At 44.3% G+C, this 19609-nt stretch overlaps 1 protein-coding gene across 1 annotated transcript; it reads right to left on the reverse strand.

Moving 5' to 3' along the window:
* Window positions 1–1078: 1078 nt before the first annotated feature.
* Window positions 1079–18034, reverse strand: LOC128456444 (matrix-remodeling-associated protein 5). Its single transcript, XM_053440628.1, has 12 exons — window positions 17609–18034; window positions 16723–16949; window positions 16372–16501; window positions 14369–14610; window positions 13250–13401; window positions 9020–12489; window positions 7848–7989; window positions 7055–7190; window positions 5459–6658; window positions 5127–5334; window positions 4808–5029; window positions 1079–4611 (listed from the first exon to the last, which is right to left on the reverse strand). The coding sequence occupies exons 2-12, from the start codon at window positions 16908–16910 to the stop codon at window positions 2449–2451; spliced, it is 8253 nt and encodes a 2750-aa protein (XP_053296603.1). The 5' UTR covers window positions 16911–16949; window positions 17609–18034; the 3' UTR covers window positions 1079–2448.
* Window positions 18035–19609: the final 1575 nt, after the last annotated feature.

The raw sequence follows: 19609 nt of genomic DNA on the forward strand, positions 1-19609 counted from the left end.
ATCTTGAAAGGCGAACACGTGTCCGTATACAGGGTCTGACTGCTGACAATGCAGATCAGAGCAGAAACTAAGCAAAGAGGTCAAAGGGATCATGCAGAGCTTAGATATAGGATTGTGTCATGGCAGAGAAATATGAAGGGCTACAAAAACTGCTGCATCAAAGGATTTAGTTTTCCAGGAGCTCATGGACTTCATTATCCTGAAAGGGAAGAGGTTTGGAACAACCGGGACCATGACTGGACGTACACAGCCAAACAACACAGGTGTGGCTTAGGGACAACTCTGTATTTGTCCCCGAGGTGAGCCAGCCTGTTGTACCCAAACAAACTTCTCTGGAGAGATATGAATATGGCTTCCCACCGACAGTCCTCATCCAGTCTGACAGCGCTTGAGACGCAAAGTATCCAAATCCAGATGTGCAAAGCTTGTTGCATCAAAGCCAAGACTTAAGGCTGCAAAAGGTTGCCAAAGGTTGATGCACCTTTGGCTGAACTAAGGACAGAATAAAGGCTCTGAATATTTATGTCACTGTAATACTTCAGGTTCATTTTTAGAGAATCTACAAAGTGTCTAAAACTCAGATTTGTCATTATGGGGAATTGAGTTCAGATTAGTGAGAGAAAAAAACACTATTTATATGATTTTTAGCATAAAGCTGCAAGATGAGAAAAAGCAAGCACTCATGGTTTTTTTCTGAATGCAGTTTAGCTATTCATTGAATCCCAGTATAAACAACACTTGGCAGGTGTGAGCACGGGTTGGTGGTGTGCGCAGTCGCCCTGCAGGCTACTGTGACTTTTATTGCGTTTTCCAGAGAGAGGAATATGATGTCATCAACATGTGTCTCATCCACAGTTAAGACCCCATTTCCTGGTTTGACAGCTGAGCTGCGGATAAAGAGTTTCTGTTCTCATAATACACCCACGGAGAAGTTCCTTTCCTCACTGTCGCACTCCCACTAGGTGTTGTCTTTTCTCCCTCTTACTTCCTACACAAACTAACGCACGCACACACACTGTGTGTGAACCATATCTGAACAGAAGTGCGTGTCTGCTGTTGACGTTTCATGGAGTAACACTTTCAATTATTTCCATTTTTATTTATAAAATGAAGCAGTTGAAAATATAGCAATCATTCCTTCACGGCTAATGAGACGTCTGACATACATAGTAACATTTAAAAGTTTCCTCTTTTTCACGAAAAAACACTGGTGTTTCACAAAAGAGTCTTTACAAAACAAATAATTTAAGGACTAAATGAAAACAGACTTGCAATCTATAAGCTTCTTGAATTGTGAACATCCTCAGGGCAGAACTCTTGGACCACACGCATATTTATACAATCGTTGTCAAATCTAATCATGACAATCACTCTTCCAATGGTTGACTTATGTGTTAACATGAGTGCTTTGTACCACATCTTGTTCTGCCCCAGTAATATTGTCAGAATGTGAGATTTAGTTGATGCCACGGTTTGAAACCCACAAATAAGTAGCTGGTGTTTGGCTGGATCGTAACGCTGACGTCCTCTGTCATCAAGTCTGTCAAAGATCTAATGTGAAGGCAAATAATGGGGCCTGTTTAAATTATTCTTTGCTACATAGAGTAGGCAAAAACATATTTAAATAGTTTTAAAGTGTAATATTATTTATATTCAAATTCCAATGTGCAACATTTTACAAACAAGTTTATAAATATGAGACAAAATGAAAGATTATATTATGTTACATTATGTATAAAAAAAAAGATAAACGGATGACGAGTGGCGTCAATATCATACAGTGACTCAATGCTGTACACTTTAGTTTAATGTTATAACACATAGTAAAGCAATAAAGCCAAGAAAAAAAGGTTGCTTTGGGGGATTTGTATTGCATTTATGTGGTATTGTATATTATTTTTGTATGAGACTCTGCAGAATGGAAGAATGATCCCATAATCCCTGACAAACACTTAAAGCTTCAGGGGGTTTTGACATGATGAAAACGTTAGTAGTTTGTACACAAGATGTAAATGCATTGTTCTTGGATTTTTCAGATACTGATTTTGTCCATATTCTTTTAACAAAAGTCAGGGAAACAGCTCAGTTAGATGATGGACAGACAAGAAGAGAACAAGAGGTTATGTACCACAAGCTAAATAAAACAATCCTTATGCAACATACTTTGTTCCTGTAGAGGCAAAACATGTGGCTCTGACAACTTCTGACATAAAAACAATACAGTAATGGAAAATTATACCTTAAGAAATACAATGACATGAGACATGTACTTTATATTAGTAGTGTCTTCTCTGAGATTGAACAGTATCTCCTGCACAGAGCCTTGCAGTTCCTTTTGGGCATGAGGGACACATGGTGTTGACAGCAGTGGAGTCCATTCACCATTAGAGAAGACTGGCGGGTCTCTGTCTTTCTATTGCTCATGTGTCGTGTGTTTGCATCACTCCCTTATATAACGTGTAGGTAGGTCGCCTTGCTGTCCACTCCTATTACGTTTTTCGCGGTGCATCGGTAAAACCCTGTATCGCGACTTGTCGGGTTCTGTATCACCAACGAGCCCTGAGGACTAAGGTAGCGGTTGCCATAGATGCGAGCCTGGCCCATCACCCTCAGCTGTGTCAGGTCCGGCGTTTCCCAGGTCACGGTTGCGCGGGGCGTTGCTATGGTCTGGCACGGCAGCTCCACAGCAACCCCCGGCCGTGTGTAGGTCACAGGTGAGGGGCCTGCTGTGATTCGTGGGGGGTAGGCAATGACGATGACAGGAACCGTGAGGAGTGAAACGGTGGAGGAGTCGTTGCTGGCGGACCTGCAGGTGTAGGTGCCTCGGTCGAACACGGAGGCCTGTTGCACCGCGAGTGTCCCGTCCTCTTGGACTAGGTAATGGCCCGAGTCACCACTCTCACCCCGAGACAGCACCTTGCCACTGGGCGTGGTCCATGAGAGGGCTCCCTGGGTATAGCCTGGGGTTTGAGGGCATGGCAGGCGAAGGTTCTCTCCGTTAATGATGGTCACCAAGGAGGCAGTTCTGCTGCTCACTGCCTGCTCTGGGACAGGGCCGGGGGAGCGGGGTGGAGGGCCCAGGGGACGAGGTGCAGCAGGTGAACTCAGGCCCCTCCGCAGTGGCATTTGAGTGACCGGGTTTCTTGGATGAAGCTTCTCAGGCAAAACTGAGCTGAAAGACTGGGCTGAAGCCAACGATGCTCCTAATTTAGGTGCCTCGATTAAACCGTCAGTTTTCTGCACGGGTCTTTCCACAGCTGGTCCTCTATGTGGAGACCTGGCCTCCTCCTGTGGCTCAGAGACCTCCAGCTCCACCTGTATTCTTGTTTCTCCTCTCTCACCTCTCACAACACAAACCAAGGTCCCAGCATCGGTCGCCCGCACACCCCGCAGCTCCAATGAGCCGTTCCTGTGCACAGTGAGACGACTGCCATAGTAAGGAGCCGGCAAGACGCCGTTACCAGGCAGAAGCCAGGCCAGGCGAGGGGGAGGGGAGCCTTGGGAGGGGCATGGCAAAAGAACATTCTGGCCTTTCACAGCTCGCTGCTTCACTGTCGTTACCACACCCACAACTTTGTTAGTAGAGTATTTAGCGCCTGTATTACTAGAAGCTATAGCACCACTATTCCTGCTGTCATCATTGGTAACGTCTATATTGCTGCTCCGACCGAACCAATTTCCTCTGAGTGTGCCAGTACCAGCTCCACTATTAGTTCCTCTGCTGCTTACAGCAACATTTCTAGAAATGCCACTTATCCTGCCATTATCTCTGCTTGTGTTATCATCAGCACCAGCCCTTCCTGCAACGACTTCATTATAAATACTCCCTGGATTCCTTTGTACACTTTCTCCTCTAACTGTGCCGTGACTGCTACTCTCACTATTACTAACACTGCTAACAATGCCAGGTCTATATCGGCTCATTTCAGTGTTATCCGCTGTAACTCCTAAATTCCTTGCCCTGCTCACCCCGAAATTGGATGCACTGCTACCAAGTTGTGTTGTTATCCCACTGACAGGTCTGTTGAATTCATTCTGACTATCACTCCTGGGGGCAGGATTAAAGTTAGTGGCTACTGTGTTATTGCCAGTGTTTGGTTCTGTGTTGCTTTTATTCCCATTTTTATCACTGTAGCCATTATTACTACCCAGCCTGCTCCAGGCTCTATTGTTATTTCCATACTGGATTATTCTTGCGTTATCTATATTAACGCCTGATTTACCACTACTGGGTACATTGTTAGCAATTCTTCCTCCCACCTGGCCACTCGTCACAGGGTTCAAAACCTCCACCTCCAGGCCCACGGTTGTGCTCCTCTCCCCAGCCAAGCTGCTTGCTCGGCATGTATAGTTTCCCGTGTCAATCTTTTGGGCCAGACGCACCTCCAGAGTTCCTTCTGAGACCACCACAACCCTCTCGGAGTAGTGGCCAGAGCCCATACTTCGTGGAATCACACGGCCCGCCGGGGAGAACCATGTCACCGTTGAGGCAGGACCCCCTGAGGCCTGGCAGCGAATTGTGGCAGTTGCCCACAGACGTACTTTGATGACGTGATAGCTTCTCTCGTCTGTGAGGGTTGGTGGAGGTGTCATCATGACCTTCACATTGACCTTAAAGGAATGAATAAATTAATATTAGCAATTTGTTTTTCAATGCTTGGATTTAGAATGCAAACTGAAATTGCAGCAAATTTGGATATAAGTCTGTACATAAAACAGAAGATGTCAATTTGTGTTTATTCTTCAAAACAAAATAAAATAATAATTATAATTATAAAGTCCTCTCCGGGATGAAATGTTCTTTTACCTTCATCATGTCTTGACCTCCTTGATTTTCAGCATAGCACGTGTACTCCCCTTCCTCCCCCATGCCCACTGCCGGAACCAGTAGAGTCCCATTGTCAAAAACAGTGAGCCTCCGTGCTCGTCCTCCCCTGTCCTCCCCCTGCAACACACTGTTCACCATGGTGCCATCTGGTAGACTCCAATGAACAGCTGGGTCAGGCAGCCCGGACGCCTGACAATCCACCTGATGGGAACGAGATCAATCTTGTTATTGATGTTATTTGTTTACGGAAAATAAATAACATCATCATTAATAGCAGAAAGGGAGTGATTAAAATCACCTTCAGCGGCTTGCCCAAAGACACCATCTGATTGAGTGGATGTTTTGACTCGATCTTGGCGGGCTTGGTAGCCACAGCAACGCGCAGGAGCCGATAATCATCTGCGACCTTGTTGCGAGCGATACAGAGGTAGTCTCCAGCGTCCTTCTCAGTTACAGCCTGGGCTGACAGGGTGCCATTAGGATGCACCTTCAGACGACGGTCGTAGCTTTAATTCCAATGTAGACACAAATATAGAATAATATGGTATAAGACATGGTGCCAACAGGGTTAATAAATCATTTAAAATAATTAGTGATCTCTTATCTCACATAAACCCGCACCCCTTGTACCTGAAGTGCATGTCCACCAGTTTCCTGTTTGGGGTCCTCCAAAGGATAATGGGGGGTGGGTTGCCAGTTACAGAACAGTGGAGCTGCAAAATCCCCCCGTAGAAGACAGTAGTAATGGAGGGGGATGTGGAGACAATACGGGCGTTGCTGAAGGGGGAGACAGGCAAGGGTTGCAGAACAGCTGAAGCTCTGCTTTTGTCAGAGGAGGAAGAAAAACTAACTCCTGTCTTGTTTACAATACTCTGCACGATTTTTGTGTTTTGTGCAGGCACTGTGGATGGTTGGGAGGGAGAGGGAAGTGTAGTTTTGCTGATGTCAGTAAAGTGTGTTTGGAGGGTGGTGCCTGTTTTATTGAGTTTCGGAGATGAGATAGTGGATTCGGGTTGGTGAGGGTGAGAAGACCTGGTCCTGGATCTATCAGCGGGCAATGGAGGGGGAAGTTTAGGGGAGTTGAATGTATTTGTGGGGTTTCGAGGGAAAAATAAAGTTCTGTCTTTGTTGAGTGGATATGTAGGAGACGGTTTTTCAACAGCAACTGCTTGTGTGTTTTCTTTTCCTGAACCTGCTTCACTTTTTCTGCCTTCTGCTTCCCCATCGACTTTAACTCTCACTGTTCTCTTATCGGCTCCAACAGCGTTACTTGCTGTGCACTCGTAACTCCCCGAGTCCTTTGGTCCAACACCTCTGATATGCAGGGTCCCATTGGGCAAGACGAAGAGGTTGCCATGGAGAAACTGAGATGGGCGAACCAGAGTCCCATCTGGTATTCGCCAGCGCAGAACTGGTGGTGGGGCACCTCGGGCAGAGCAGTGGGCATAAACAGGCCTCCCTGGAGACAAGTGCAGGTGTTCCTCTCTGGGTTGCTGTATCACCGGGGGCAGAGAGGACACGTGTACACGCACAGAGGAAGTGGCAGCACCTGCTGTGTTTGAGGCCACACAGCGATACACTCCCCTGTCACTTGGTAAAGTTGCAGGAATGTGGAGGGTTCCATTTGTGTCCATGAATATGCGACTGGCGGAGGGGCCCGCCGACGTCAGGACAGAACGATCAGGCAGAACCCAAGACAGCAGAGGGGCGGGAACACCATCTGCCTGGCACTCCAAGAGCACATATCCACCCTGATGAATGGTGGCTTCTCTGTAACTCGCCAGCTGCATACGAGGGGGGCGGGTCCATACTTCCAGGGTGGTTAGCAACCTGTCATGGAAGAGCAAAGCAAACAGAAAAATAAATATTCATCTTTTATATTTTTAAATAAAAACAAACCAGATATGGTACATAAAGAAAACACTCAGCCCTACATACATAACTCCAACAGAAGTCCTGACAGGAACATGGACACAATAAACAACGAATTTACACTTGCATATAGGGTCACAAACTTCTGCATGTATCTTAAAGCTGCTTAAAAAAAGGTGAACCAAGAGCTATTGGAAAAGTTCCAATTTTAATTTGTTTGAAAAATATATTACACTTAATAATTAAACTGCAATGGGCTTCCATAATTAATTCAAAAAATGTTGTGTCCTGTGTTCATTTTGAATAAATGGCTCATAGAGCATTAATCTTCATAGCTGGAATCAATAACCTTACCTGTCTCGACCCAGGAAGCTGTTGGCACTGCAGATGTATGTGCCTCTGTCCTGCAGCTGCACATTAAGGATAACAAGGGTGCCATTTGGCAGGACCTCAAAATGCTCAGCCTTGGAGTGGATTGACATCACCGCCCCTGAGAGACAGAACAAAAAGGGAGACAGTAAGACAAACAGACAGACAGCAAGAGAGAGCAGTGGGGAAAAACAGAAACAAATTGGGACAGAAAGTTGGAGAATGAGTAAGAGACAGGGAGGAAAGGAGAAACTGGGACACGCCGAGTGGCACAGCGTGAAGCAAAGCCAGTGATGCAGTTCACAAAATGTTCCATTATTTTCATGCAATATATCTTTCCCACATGGCAACCTAGAGAAAAGCCTATTGCACGCATGCCAGAGTGTAATGATGGGTGTTGATGGGTTATTTCTACAGTGCAAAATGTGTTTTTATTCATTCAGTTATTGTACATATTGAAGTGGAGACTGACTTCCTTCAAATCCATTAGATCAGGATATAAATAAAAAGCTTTATTTGTTTCATTTTAAATGTGAAACCTGCAGTTTTTTCACCATATATACGACACATGCATAATGGCGTTCTAGATGAAAAACAAACAGTTATGTGTTTCCTGACATAATCAAAAAGCTCCGTCAGTGAACCAGGTTTGATTGGTCTCCAGGTGGATACTTTGCATAAACAAAACCTGAAGCTAAAACCGATACTTGACAGTTACTGGTGTTTCGTTTATGTGACTATGCTCAAATAAATGTGTCTGTATCTGCTAAGTGTGTACCTGTGGCAACCTTGGTCCATGTGATGGAAGGTTTTGGCTCCCCTTGAGCTTCACAAGCCAGCCTGGCAATGCTCTCTGCTGGGAATGACACTGTCCTGATGTGTGGGTCTGCAATTCTTGGTCTAGATCTCACGACTGGGGCCTGTGAGAAAGATTTACAAAACAGATTATTAGCACAAGTAAAACCATAAATAAATCATATGGTAGCTAAGCAGTATGTGATTGGAGTTCAGCATAACTTAAAAGAAGAATGAATGTGAATTATTATTACACCGTAATTAACTAATGACTGGCCAAGCTCTCAAAATTGATATATATCTATACCTATAGATAAAGATATATATTACAATTAAAACACAAGGAGTAAAGGAAAAAGAACATTATTAATACGTTTATTCAGAAAAGTTTTTCACTCATAACCGAGATGTTGTTAATTAGCGAAATTCTTAATGCTGAATTTGTGGATAATTTACACACTTTACAAATTACTGTCATCCCAGATTTTGAATGACCCTTTGGTGGTGGACCCAGTGGTTTGGTTTGAAGCGAGTTGCCAACACGGCTCTGGAAATTAATTAACAATTAATCCACTGGGATTAAGCTCTAAGAGCACAAAATGTTGTCGATTTTGGAACATGTGTTTTTCATCACTTCTGTAGATCTGACAGAGACCCTGGCAGAGCTCTCGAAAATCCATGATATTGAAGAATTGTCATACATATCCCTCAGGTTTAACAGCAGGTCATGTAGACAGATTAGGCTATTTTCAGATCTATTGTTTTTTCTGCTAAGCTTCTGCCCGAGGCCCCGCACAGTGTAGAGTTGTGTGTCTGTGTGTATTGTTATTTTCTGGGCCAGCACTCACTTAGAAAAAAAGGAAATGTGAATTGAAGTTCCACTTAGCTGACAAACGAAGAAGAATAGCTCTATATACACAAACTGCAAATTACATTTAAAAGTGTAGTGAAATAAATAGCTAATTGGATAAATGACTAGAAGCAGTGAACAAATAAATGTGTATTAATTAATAAATAAAGAACTGGTTGTTGGTCCTACCTTAGCTCTTATTTGTGTTGTAATGTGTTTCCTTGCATTAAGAACCATTTACTGGTTTAACCTCCTGAGACCCTGCAGAATATCAATATTATGTAATTGAATTGATCTGAACTCACCCCAGGGACAACAGGGAGCGGGGGGGACCAGCGTGGCCTGCTGCTGTGTGAGTCAGGGATAGAATTAGCCCCAGGGTTCTTCCAGTCAGGAGGTGATCGACTCTGGTTTGAAGCCCCAGGAACAGGCCTCCCTGGGGTGTCAACTCGGCCAATGCTTGACCTCTCTCTGAATGATGCTATGGTACTTGTTGATGTCATTGTTGTGGTGGTAGTAGTAGTCGATGTAACAGTAGAAGGTGCCCGAGTAGTGGTTGGAGAAGTTTTGACTGAGGTGGTCATTGTAGTACTCCTCGTAGTAGGAGTAGAAGTTTTAACAGTAGTTGTCGTACTATGGTTTGGTGTTGTGGGAACAGCTTTGAATGATGTTTTAGTGCTTGTTGCAGTAGTTGTTGTTGTTGTAGTGGTAGAAGGCCTAGTTGAAGAAATAGCTGTGGTAGTGGGAGTAGTTGATGTAGGAGCAGTTGTGGTAGCTGTAGAGGTAAGACTGGTTGTGGTACTTCTGGTAGTGCTTAATGTTGGAATAATAATGGTAGTTGTACTGGACAGGATTGGTAAAGTAGTTGTCGGAGGATTAGGAAGTCTTTCTTCACTCTCGAGAGGGGTTGGAAGAGTCATAGTTTTTGCAGGAGTAGCTGTAGCTGCACTAGAGACTGTGGAGGAAACAGCGGATGAGTGAATGTAGGAGACAGTGGTGGAATGAGATACATATGGCATACCCGACAAATTCCTCTCCTGCTCTTCACTGTGTTTGCTCGAGGGTCTATCGACATGTTTACCTAAGGCTGTGTGTGTTTTTGTGTGTGTCTGTACACCATGTGTAAGTGTCCCGGCCTGTGTGTCTGGCACATGTGTCTCTGAGATCACAACATCAGAGTGAGTGGGTGCTGGTGTCCCTGTGTTGAAAAGTGTGGACTCTGCAGTGTCTGGGATGTCCGCTGAATGACTCATCGTGTCTATATGTGGGATTGTGTGAGAGGGGGATAATGAGGTTAAGGGGGGGGCAGAGGTTGAGATACCCAGAGTGTAAGAAACAGGGGGAGAAAGAGGATTAAGTGCCACACCATTTGAAGTGGTCTTAATATGGTCATTCCTTGTCAATAAAGTAGATGGATGTGTGGTTGTTGAGGCCAGCAGGGATATATTACTTTGATCAGTGGTAGTGTTAGGTGTTCCTGTTTGTGACCTCTGGTGTGTAAGGTCAGGGAGAGGTCGGGGTGGGGTCAAAGGTTGCACCCTGGGCCTGTTGATGATTCGTCTTTGCTGTCCGAGCCTCCTGCGAGAATTCCAAGGGCTTTGAGGTCGAGAATTTGGAACCAAGTTTGGTAAGAGTCTCTGCCGGGGGTTCTGCGCTCTGGTTCTAGCTGGGTTGGGGTTTGCCTCTCTGTTATCTCCATTATCTGGTGCTGGCACAATTTCATTACTTCCAGAGATTGGCTTAGATGTAACTGGTTCTTTCTGCTCCTCCGAGTTTGTCACTGTCTCTGTCTGTGGTCCTGGGTTTGGAGGCTGCATTTGTGTCTTGGTCTCTATGTCCGTCTCTGTTTCTGTTGAGCTCCCTCTTCCTCTGTCTATCGCTGTATCTATTGGTGTCTCTGTGTGTGTCTGCATTTCCGTGGGAACAGGATGAAATGCTTGCAGGCCTTCCTCTTGTAAAACAGTGTCATCAACAGATGACCCCTCAGTTTCTGCTTCCGACCCTGCTCCATTAACTCTAACTCTCTCTGTATCAAACACTCCATCATCTCTTGCTGTATCTCTGTCTTTGCTTGTTCCCATCGGTTCAGCTGAGGGCTCTACTGTAACAGTTTGGCTGTTAATAGTGCTAGTCGTCTTTTGACGTATTTTAGCCAGAATGTCTGCCCATTTCTTAGGATCTATTCTTTGTTTGTTTGTGGTGACTCTGTGTCTATTGTCAAAGCGGTTTCTTCTCTGGTCAGTGGAGGATACAGGCCCTTCTCCTCTTCTCAGGGTACCTTCTCTAACGGGCCCAGGTCTTCTTGGTTTTCCAAATGGATACCGTCTGTTCGGGAGCGCCTGGTTAGGTCTTGGACGCTTCCTTAGAGTTTTCTCTTCTTCTTCCTCTTCATCCCCTGATCCTTCCTCCATCTGACGTAATAAAGGGGCTCGTATCTTGGTTGACCGGCCAGCAGCTGACTGTGGCCCTCTGGGAAATGAAGTTCTGAACAGAGGAGGGTGTTGTGGTTTTACTTCCAACTGCATGGACAAAGAGTCACTACCATAATGGTTGACTGCAATGCAACGGTAATGACCAGCATCCCTCAGAGAAAGCTTGGACAAAGACAGACTCCCATTTGGTTGTACAGTGAGTCCACCCGATACAGCTAATCCAGATCGTAGTATATTTCCATCTGGCAACACCCAACTCAAATAAGGTGCTGGTGAACCCGACGCATTGCAGGACAGACTGACAGCCTCCCCAACTGGTCCAGTCACAGGCGGTCCCACTTGCTCTCCAGAAGGTGGGACAGAGGACTCCTCCACTGCCAGGCGCACAGGGAGAACATCTCCATCCATGCCAGCTTGAACTACACAGTAATAAACTCCAGCATCTGAGAGCTGCACTTTTTGTAGATGTAAACCCAAGGCTGAGGCCTGCAGCCTACCATCCAGACTGCTGGAAGGGGTTATGAGTGTGGATCCATCTGGTAGAATCCACCGTACTTTGGGGTTACCAGAACTTAGAAGAGGGCAGGAGAGATCCACCTTACTGCCCGATTTGGCTGCCATTGCTGTGATGGTTTGATTCCTTGAAATCATAACCCATGGATGAGGAGCAGGAAAGGATGCTGGGGGAAAAGAGGTAGGGCCAGGATGAGCAGAAACTCTTGTTGAGTATATAAGGTGAATTTTGTGGGCATTAGACTGTGCTCTGTTTAGCTGGATGCTAATAGCTGGTTGCAGTAACCACTGTGGTCTGACCTTAACAGAAGCTTTTACTCCAGTGTGATAATATCCATCCGTCTCTGCCGTCTGCCTGTAGCGGTAGGCCAACATCGGGGTTTTGCTCAGCATGATTTCCCTCTCGAGGCGAACCGCAGTCTCGCTGTAGTATGCCAGGATCCTCCAAAGTTGTTCATAGCTCTCTCTCTCCACAGGGCATTCCAGGGAGAGTGACAGAGCGAGAGGGATTGGCGAGGAGGAGGAAAGGGAGAGATCTGGGGGAGGAGCAATATCCTGAGAGCTGGAGGAGTGGGTGACGTTGCAGCTCAGATCAACACTGTTGCCTTGTTCGTCGGACAGACCCACCGAGGCACTGCCTAAAGGGTCTCTGAAGGATTCACTTGATTGGATTTCACTGAGTTCTGTCTCCAAAGGTGTGTTTCTCCCTGGGAAAGTGATGACAGGAGACGTGCACGGTAGATCAGTCTGATCAAGTAGGCCCCGTCCTTGAAGGGATTTGGGTGACACACAGGTTGGGCACTGAGGGCCACCGGGACATTTCATTAAGCCTAATTGAAAGAAAGAGACAGAGAACATTATGTCATAAAGGCCTGCCTTATCATATCAACAGTGCATAACATCATGAAAACTATACAAACATACTAATGCTAATTAAAGCTATCTCCACATATTAGTGCTGTCTTATTCTCGTCTAATCTCTTTTTAAGCTTTCATTACCCTTCATATCTCTGACTAATTAGATATGGGGACTTCATCCACTCGTAAATATGCATCACTTCATAAAACATTGCAATCATTAGCCCATGTTTCAGCTGCCTGCACACATCCATGGTGTCATTGTGAATTAGTCATGGCAGGTTAAGTCTGGCATATCAATGAGACATTTCACAGCTCTGCCTTCTTTCACATCTCAATAGCAGACACAAGACAGATGTGGAGGAGATACAAAACTGAGATGAAAGAGAGAAGTGTCTAAGGAGAAGCAGGTGGAGAGATGACGAAAGTATCACAATAACATATATCTGAAAGGGATGTTAGCCCATCTTACAATTATCTGTCTGGATTGGAAATATTATGTTTCAGTTTTAAGGCTTTTTATAGAGTGAAATTATTAACAGCTGTTTCCAAATCCATTCACTGTGTTTCTCTTCACCTTTGCTACTTATCTCTTTCTTATCCCTTGAGCTGGATAACTGGATATCTCTTTCTTATCCCTTGAGCTACTTCAATGGCACATTAATAAAATTGCATGAGAGAGACAAGGAATAGCAAGTAAAAAACTAATTATATATCAGGCGTGACAGTCACCTGGGTGAGCCAGACTCCAAGAGGGAAACCAGTTCATCCTACAGTCGCAACTCCATGGGTTAGCCTGCAGCCCGAGAGTCTCAAGCAGTGGTGCTGTCGCCAGGGTGTCTGTGGGCAGCGTGGTCAGACTGTTGTTGGACAGGTCTAAGTGTCTAAAGGAGAGAGAGATAGAACAATGACAATATGATGGGTGGGGAGGGGGGGGTTAGAGGTAGAATAAAAGTCATAGAGGAATAGAGGGAAGGATGTGGGAGTGGGCGCTGAGAGGTGACAGGTCAGATGTAACAAAATCCTCCATCATCTTTATCATTTCCATTGTTACCTTCATCTTTAGACAGAAGACATGTATCAAAGACTTATACTCATGTAGCTTTCGATGTCAATCTGACCTTTGTGTCAATCCAGTATTACATTTTTTTCCAGACCTGGGAAGTATTTTCCCGAGTTTATTAATTAGTTTATTTTTGCTTAAAACAATTGTGTTAAATGGCAAAAATACTAATAGTGGTTATAAAGTGAACAAAATCTCAAATGGTACAAATTGTGTTACAGACACCTATAGTGGGATTATGCCTATACGTAAAATGTATCTTCCCTTTATTAGAATACAATTTGGCACTTATAATGTTCAGATATTGTGCTATGGATTTCTAGAAGTTTAGGGCTACAAGTGCATCATTTCATTGGGAATATTCACTCTAAGACTTTTGTTAGTTTTTTAGTGAGACATGACATTTTTCATTCATGTTCTTTTCTATCTTCATTTACTTTGACCTACTAACATCTATACTGATTCTTACACATAACTCACAATCAAAATGTTACCTAAAGATTCAACATATCCCGCTGTACAAATACAAGCCTGCAGATGCATACACCAATATTATTCTTATAGATCCTTTAGGAGCAAAGATTTTTCATTTTGGGCATGTCATTTCTGAACAGCGGTCATGGAGAAAGCCAGACTTTAAGAGATTAACTATATTTATTGATCACTTTGCCATTGATGAGTTCAATTATGTTTTTCATGATCTTGATTGTCACGCTCGCACAAATTAGTTAATCAGGGTTAGGAGGGGCTCTCCCCATTTTCAAGTCAAAGTTAATGTTAAAGCTCACCTGAGTGTCGAGAAGTAATATGTGTTCAGGAGGGACAGCGTGCACAGAGTGTGAGGGTGCAGCTGATGCAGCCTGTTCCCTTGCAGCCGTAGCAGTTTGAGGCTGGGCAGCTGGAGAAGGGCTCGTGGATGGACGTGTTGGAGGAGGTTATGATCCAAGTAGAGACGCAGCAGTGAGGTCAGACCAGAGAAGGTCAGCGGTGAAGAGATCTCACTCAGCTTGTTATAGCTCAGCTTGAGTATCTGTGGAGACGCAGGAAATGAAGCGAGCGGAAGAAATGAAGGATTAGAAGAGCAATCAAATAATAAACATCAAGGCTGATGAAGAAGCGACTGTCCCTGGACACCACATGCTTGTAAATTGAATTTATGACAAACCATGTGAGGGGACTTGGAATAAGGGGGAAGAGTTGGCAGAAAAAACTGTTTGTAAGCAGAAATGACTGAATGCATCTTGTGTAAATTCAAAAAACATGGGGACACATTTCCTGCTGCTCACCATCTCACGTATACGAATTGAGAAAAAAGCCCACGGCATAAAACCAGGCAATATATTCATGCTGTGAGTTTACGAGGTCAAAGCAAAGGAAAAAAAGGATATTCGAGCACTGGAGATCTTGGACTTTCAAATATAAATGTTAGCCCTTTATCCTCTGCAGAAGAGTCTCGGGGATCTATTGCTAATCTGGCCATGTGCAATGAACCCACCGAAATTTTCAGAAGACACAGTACACCACAAAAGGCAAGTTGTGAAATTGTGTTTCTTCAAGGCTTAGGATAAATCTGCTCTCCGGGGAGGCTACTTGGCTGGAAGAGCTCCAGCTGCGGACAGATCTAGCACATCACTATGTCAGCACATGGAAATATGGATCCTAATATCACACAATGGATATTTATCAGTATCTGCCTGGGAGATGAAGGGAACAATTGCTTGTTGAGTAATATAATTTCCCCACTGACTGCTAACTCTGCCCTTAGGATGGTGCTAAAACGTCCAGTGTGTTTCCTTGTCACTGAGCAGTGAAAAGAATGATGGAGCGTCAATGATGTATAAATTGTACAGAGATTAGAAGAATGGGCTGAGAATGTTGACAGAATCTTGTAAACTGTATCAATTTCCATACTAGTTGGCTGCTCACAGATCAAATGGAAAGATATATATCCTTTGATCAATCAATTTTCATGAGTGACTGAAAGATTTAGACACATTTATCAACGAGGCATCCTGTCCTTCCTTCGAGAAATGCTGTGTATCTTGATAATCCCTGCGGGACTCTTTAAAATCTGAAATCTGTTTTGTGCCATTTACATATATCATCTCTCATCATTAGGGAGATATGTACACAGGAAACCACAAGTACTACATATGTAGAACGATTTAGAGCTGAGCTATGCAGAAAAGCACAGTTGAAATACTACAAGTACCTGCATGGTCCTCACTGGATAGTTTCAATGTTGCATGCTCTCTTCACTGGTTTTAAATATGTCCATTCAGGCCCTGTTCAGCCCTCATATTAACATATGATAACAAGTCGACAAGTTTGTCTGCTCACATTTGGTATTAAAATGTCTCCTGAATGTGTTTCCTGTGACCACCTGTGATTAGATCTGACCTTTCCGCGCTATATACAAAAAGTCACGTCCATCATTAGTGTTTGCAACGACCACATTTAGTTGTTTATACCCAGTTTGAGTTTATATATGTGTCCTATGACTAAGCTGTGTGCATCAGTGTGTGTCTGCGTGTCGGCACAAACAGGAGAGAGAGATAGAGAGTGTTGATCCGTGTTGATATTGTGGCAGTGCCAGCAAACTAATCGGTGTATGGACAAAGAGATGCATAGAAATATGTTTTAACTGTGGTTCATAGGTGGTTTGAGTGATCAGTTCTCAGGACGCATTTGGGTGCGTTCAGATCAGATGGATGTTAATACCAGAACTGAACCGAGTCTCAGATTCTGTACTTTCACTGTAGAGGAGCAGATGTATATGATCCTTGTTTACCTGCAGCGATTTCATATCTTTGAATGCTGCATCTGGCAGATGGTGCAGATCGTTGCTGTGCAGCATGAGTAGTTCCGCTCTATCAAGTCCGGCCAGTGAGCTGTCAGGGATCCTGCTGATGCTGTTAAACCTACAGGAGCACAGATTAAGAATAATTAACCTCAGACATTAATAAATCGACAAATATATCATTACTTCAATGTGAGCTTCTTACTAAACTGTAGTTTGTCACCTTAATTCAAAACTGTGTGAGTGTTTGTAAGGTGAATAAAAGTGCTTTAGCTTGGAATCTTTGTGTGTGTTTACAGGCATGCATGTACACTTTCATGTGTGTGTGTGTGTGTTTCCCACCCTAAGTTTATGCGTCGCGTGTGTGAAGGTAGTCCAGGTGGTATAGTGAGCAGGGAGCGGAAGGTACAGTGGACCTCGTTGGCCTGGTAGCAGTTACAGCTTCTGGGACAGCCCAGGCCGCCGGGAAGCACAAGAGTCAGCACCAGCAGAGCCAACAGTGCTGCCGGCGCACACACACGCAGATACATCTTCACTCCACGAGAAGAGATGCTGCACTGAGATTATCACTGCCAAAGAGAGAGAAAAGGAACGTCAAGAATAATGGAGGGAGGCAAAGTGCACCACAGGGGCATGTCCCAAAATCCAGATAGAAAAAAAAAAATTCTCCTCTACTCTCAAATATATCATGTCAGTTTTATTTGCAAACTCCAAAATCAAAAAATTTTGTTCAGGAGGACTTGCCAGCATATGAACTTCCTCTATCTCAACTCTATTAGACCCCCACTGGAGCCATTCTCACAAACTGCACCTGTCCCAAACAACACACAAGGAACACACCCTTGGGAATCCACACGTGACTGGTGGTTTGACTGAAGGACAGATACAGTAAACAGCAGGAATCTATGTGGAAGGATTCAATGATGAGGGGAGAGTAAAGGAGAGATGTAGAATGAGACCTCAAAGAAATTCTACTGCTCTCTCTCTCTCTCTCTCCCCCCTCTCTTCCTGTGTGTGTGTGTGTGTTTATCTTATCTCACGAGTGCGCGAATGCATTGAGAGCTATTCAAATGCGTAAAACCAACTGTGGAGCGAAGAGGCTGCGAGAGGCTGTTTCAACTTGCAGCTGAAATCAAAGTAAATTACGCACTGTGGCAGCAAGACGCCTCCGAGATGAATGGATTATTGTAATGCACGCAGACTATAGTCACGGCTGATAAGAACATACCTTGAAATCCTTTTGTCCGCAGGAGCGAGTTATTTCACGGAATTATTCATTTTTGCAGGCGTCAAATGCTGATTTGATTCCGAGTGCGCGGTTCGAGGACTTGATTTTCCAATTAACCAGTTTGTGCTCTCAAAAGATCCGAGGCTGCTGAATTGAGGAAGACCCACCGAAACCAACAACAAACAAAAAAGTTTTCACCTCAGAGAGATTCTGGGAAATTTGTGAAAAGTAGTTTGACAACTTCGCACCACAGCAAAACTTAAAGAAAAGCGTGTGCGCTCTGTACAATCCAACAGGTCCTCCTGTGCGCGCAGGAGAAGGACGCGGAGTTCTTGCGAATGCGTCCGGCGCTGTGTGAACGTGTATGCGCGCGCGTGTGAGTTTGTATGGATGACAGTGGATGTGCGTTAGTGTGTATTTGAGATTAGGGAAGGGGACTGGACTGAAGTGAACTCAGAGTGACGCTACAGGCAGAGAGGTCTGTGCAAGGAGGAGCTTTGAGGAGAGGCTGCAAGTTGCTGCGGTTCGGGGGTGAGCTTGACATATCTTCACATACTGCATGTACACAGGCCACAGACAGGAGCGTCCTGCTGAGTTTAGACCATCTGTCTCAACTGTTGGAAAATGTTACTAATCTATTTTGTGATTCACCTCATCAATAAATACCATTGTGATATTTGTTCAACTTTAACTTTGCAGCAGCGCCTGAATATTTGAATATTTTGAATATTCTCAACATGAACTGAATCCAAGAATTCCAAAACCCCAGCCACCAATTCCTATGAATAATAGACAATCACAGCTGAAAGTCCAAACCACTGAATCATATGAGTGGGACTCAGTAAAGCACAAATATCAGACTTTGGGTTTGTGTATCAGTGGCCTCTTCCAGACAGTTCTCTTGAATTGTGGTTGAGGGCCACTAAATAAGGGATTGTCTTCTTTTCTGTGATTCTCAGGCACCCCATAATGATCACACCTCCTTCTCAGAGACTTAAATGAGGGGAGGAACAAAAATAGACCGAAGTTTCTCAGCTGTTGTCTCCTGTAAGCACAGTAACCCCCCACTCACTCGTCTTAAAGGGCCTTTGTATGCATGTGTGCGTGTGTGTGTGTGTGTGTGTTTGTGAGTGAGTTATGCAAGAGAGCAATTCAGTCTCCTCACTCTAGAACATTCTTGAGGTTGGATTATTCACCATTTAAAATTGCTTTTTTTGTTCATACATGAACTAACTGTCACAGTAAAATAGCAAAAACGCTTTTCAGTTGTTTATCTATGCACCATGGGTGGGGGGAGGTTGGGGGTATGGGGGTGGGGGTTTAACCAGATGTGAGAATAAGATCAGAGTCAAAGTTTTGAACTGTCACATCAGACATAACACATAACCCTAAATAACAGATCGTAAAATGAATCGTGAATTATCTCCCGAGCTCTGCCTTCAATAAATCAACATCCATAAACAGCATTAAAGAGGTGATAACACTTAGCATTCTCTGACAAATTTTCTCACGGATGATCTTCTAACAAACTGCCCAACCTTTGTCACCTTATACGAATGTCTGCATGCCTCTGCAGGCGATGTTGGTCGGCGAGGGCTGAGCTGTTCTCAAGCTGCACTGATTCACTGTAGCTGCAAAAAACATTAGGCTGAATCCCAATTTACGTCATTACAAATGTCTTCACTGGGCTGGATGAATCACTGTCTGACTGGGTGGAAGTAAGAAAGGAAAAGCGACTTGATGTTATATCGATGGCTCTTCGGGGCCGGTCAATGAATGAATGATTAAATGATGAGAGGAGACATGAATGATGTTGAGTGTAAAGGTATTTTGACTTGTCTTTAGGACGGACAGCAGCTAATCAATGAATGAGTCAATCAATAAACCGATGAACCGATGAGTGGTCAGCCGATGGTTTCTGCGTTTAAACCTGCACAGACCTCCAGATTTTTTACTGTAATCTTCCAGAGGGACTGCTTGTGAGAACGCCACTGTCCAAGT

The sequence above is a fragment of the Pleuronectes platessa genome, chromosome 14 (assembly GCF_947347685.1).
Source record: "Pleuronectes platessa chromosome 14, fPlePla1.1, whole genome shotgun sequence".
In the NCBI taxonomy this organism is placed as follows: domain Eukaryota; kingdom Metazoa; phylum Chordata; class Actinopteri; order Pleuronectiformes; family Pleuronectidae; genus Pleuronectes; species Pleuronectes platessa.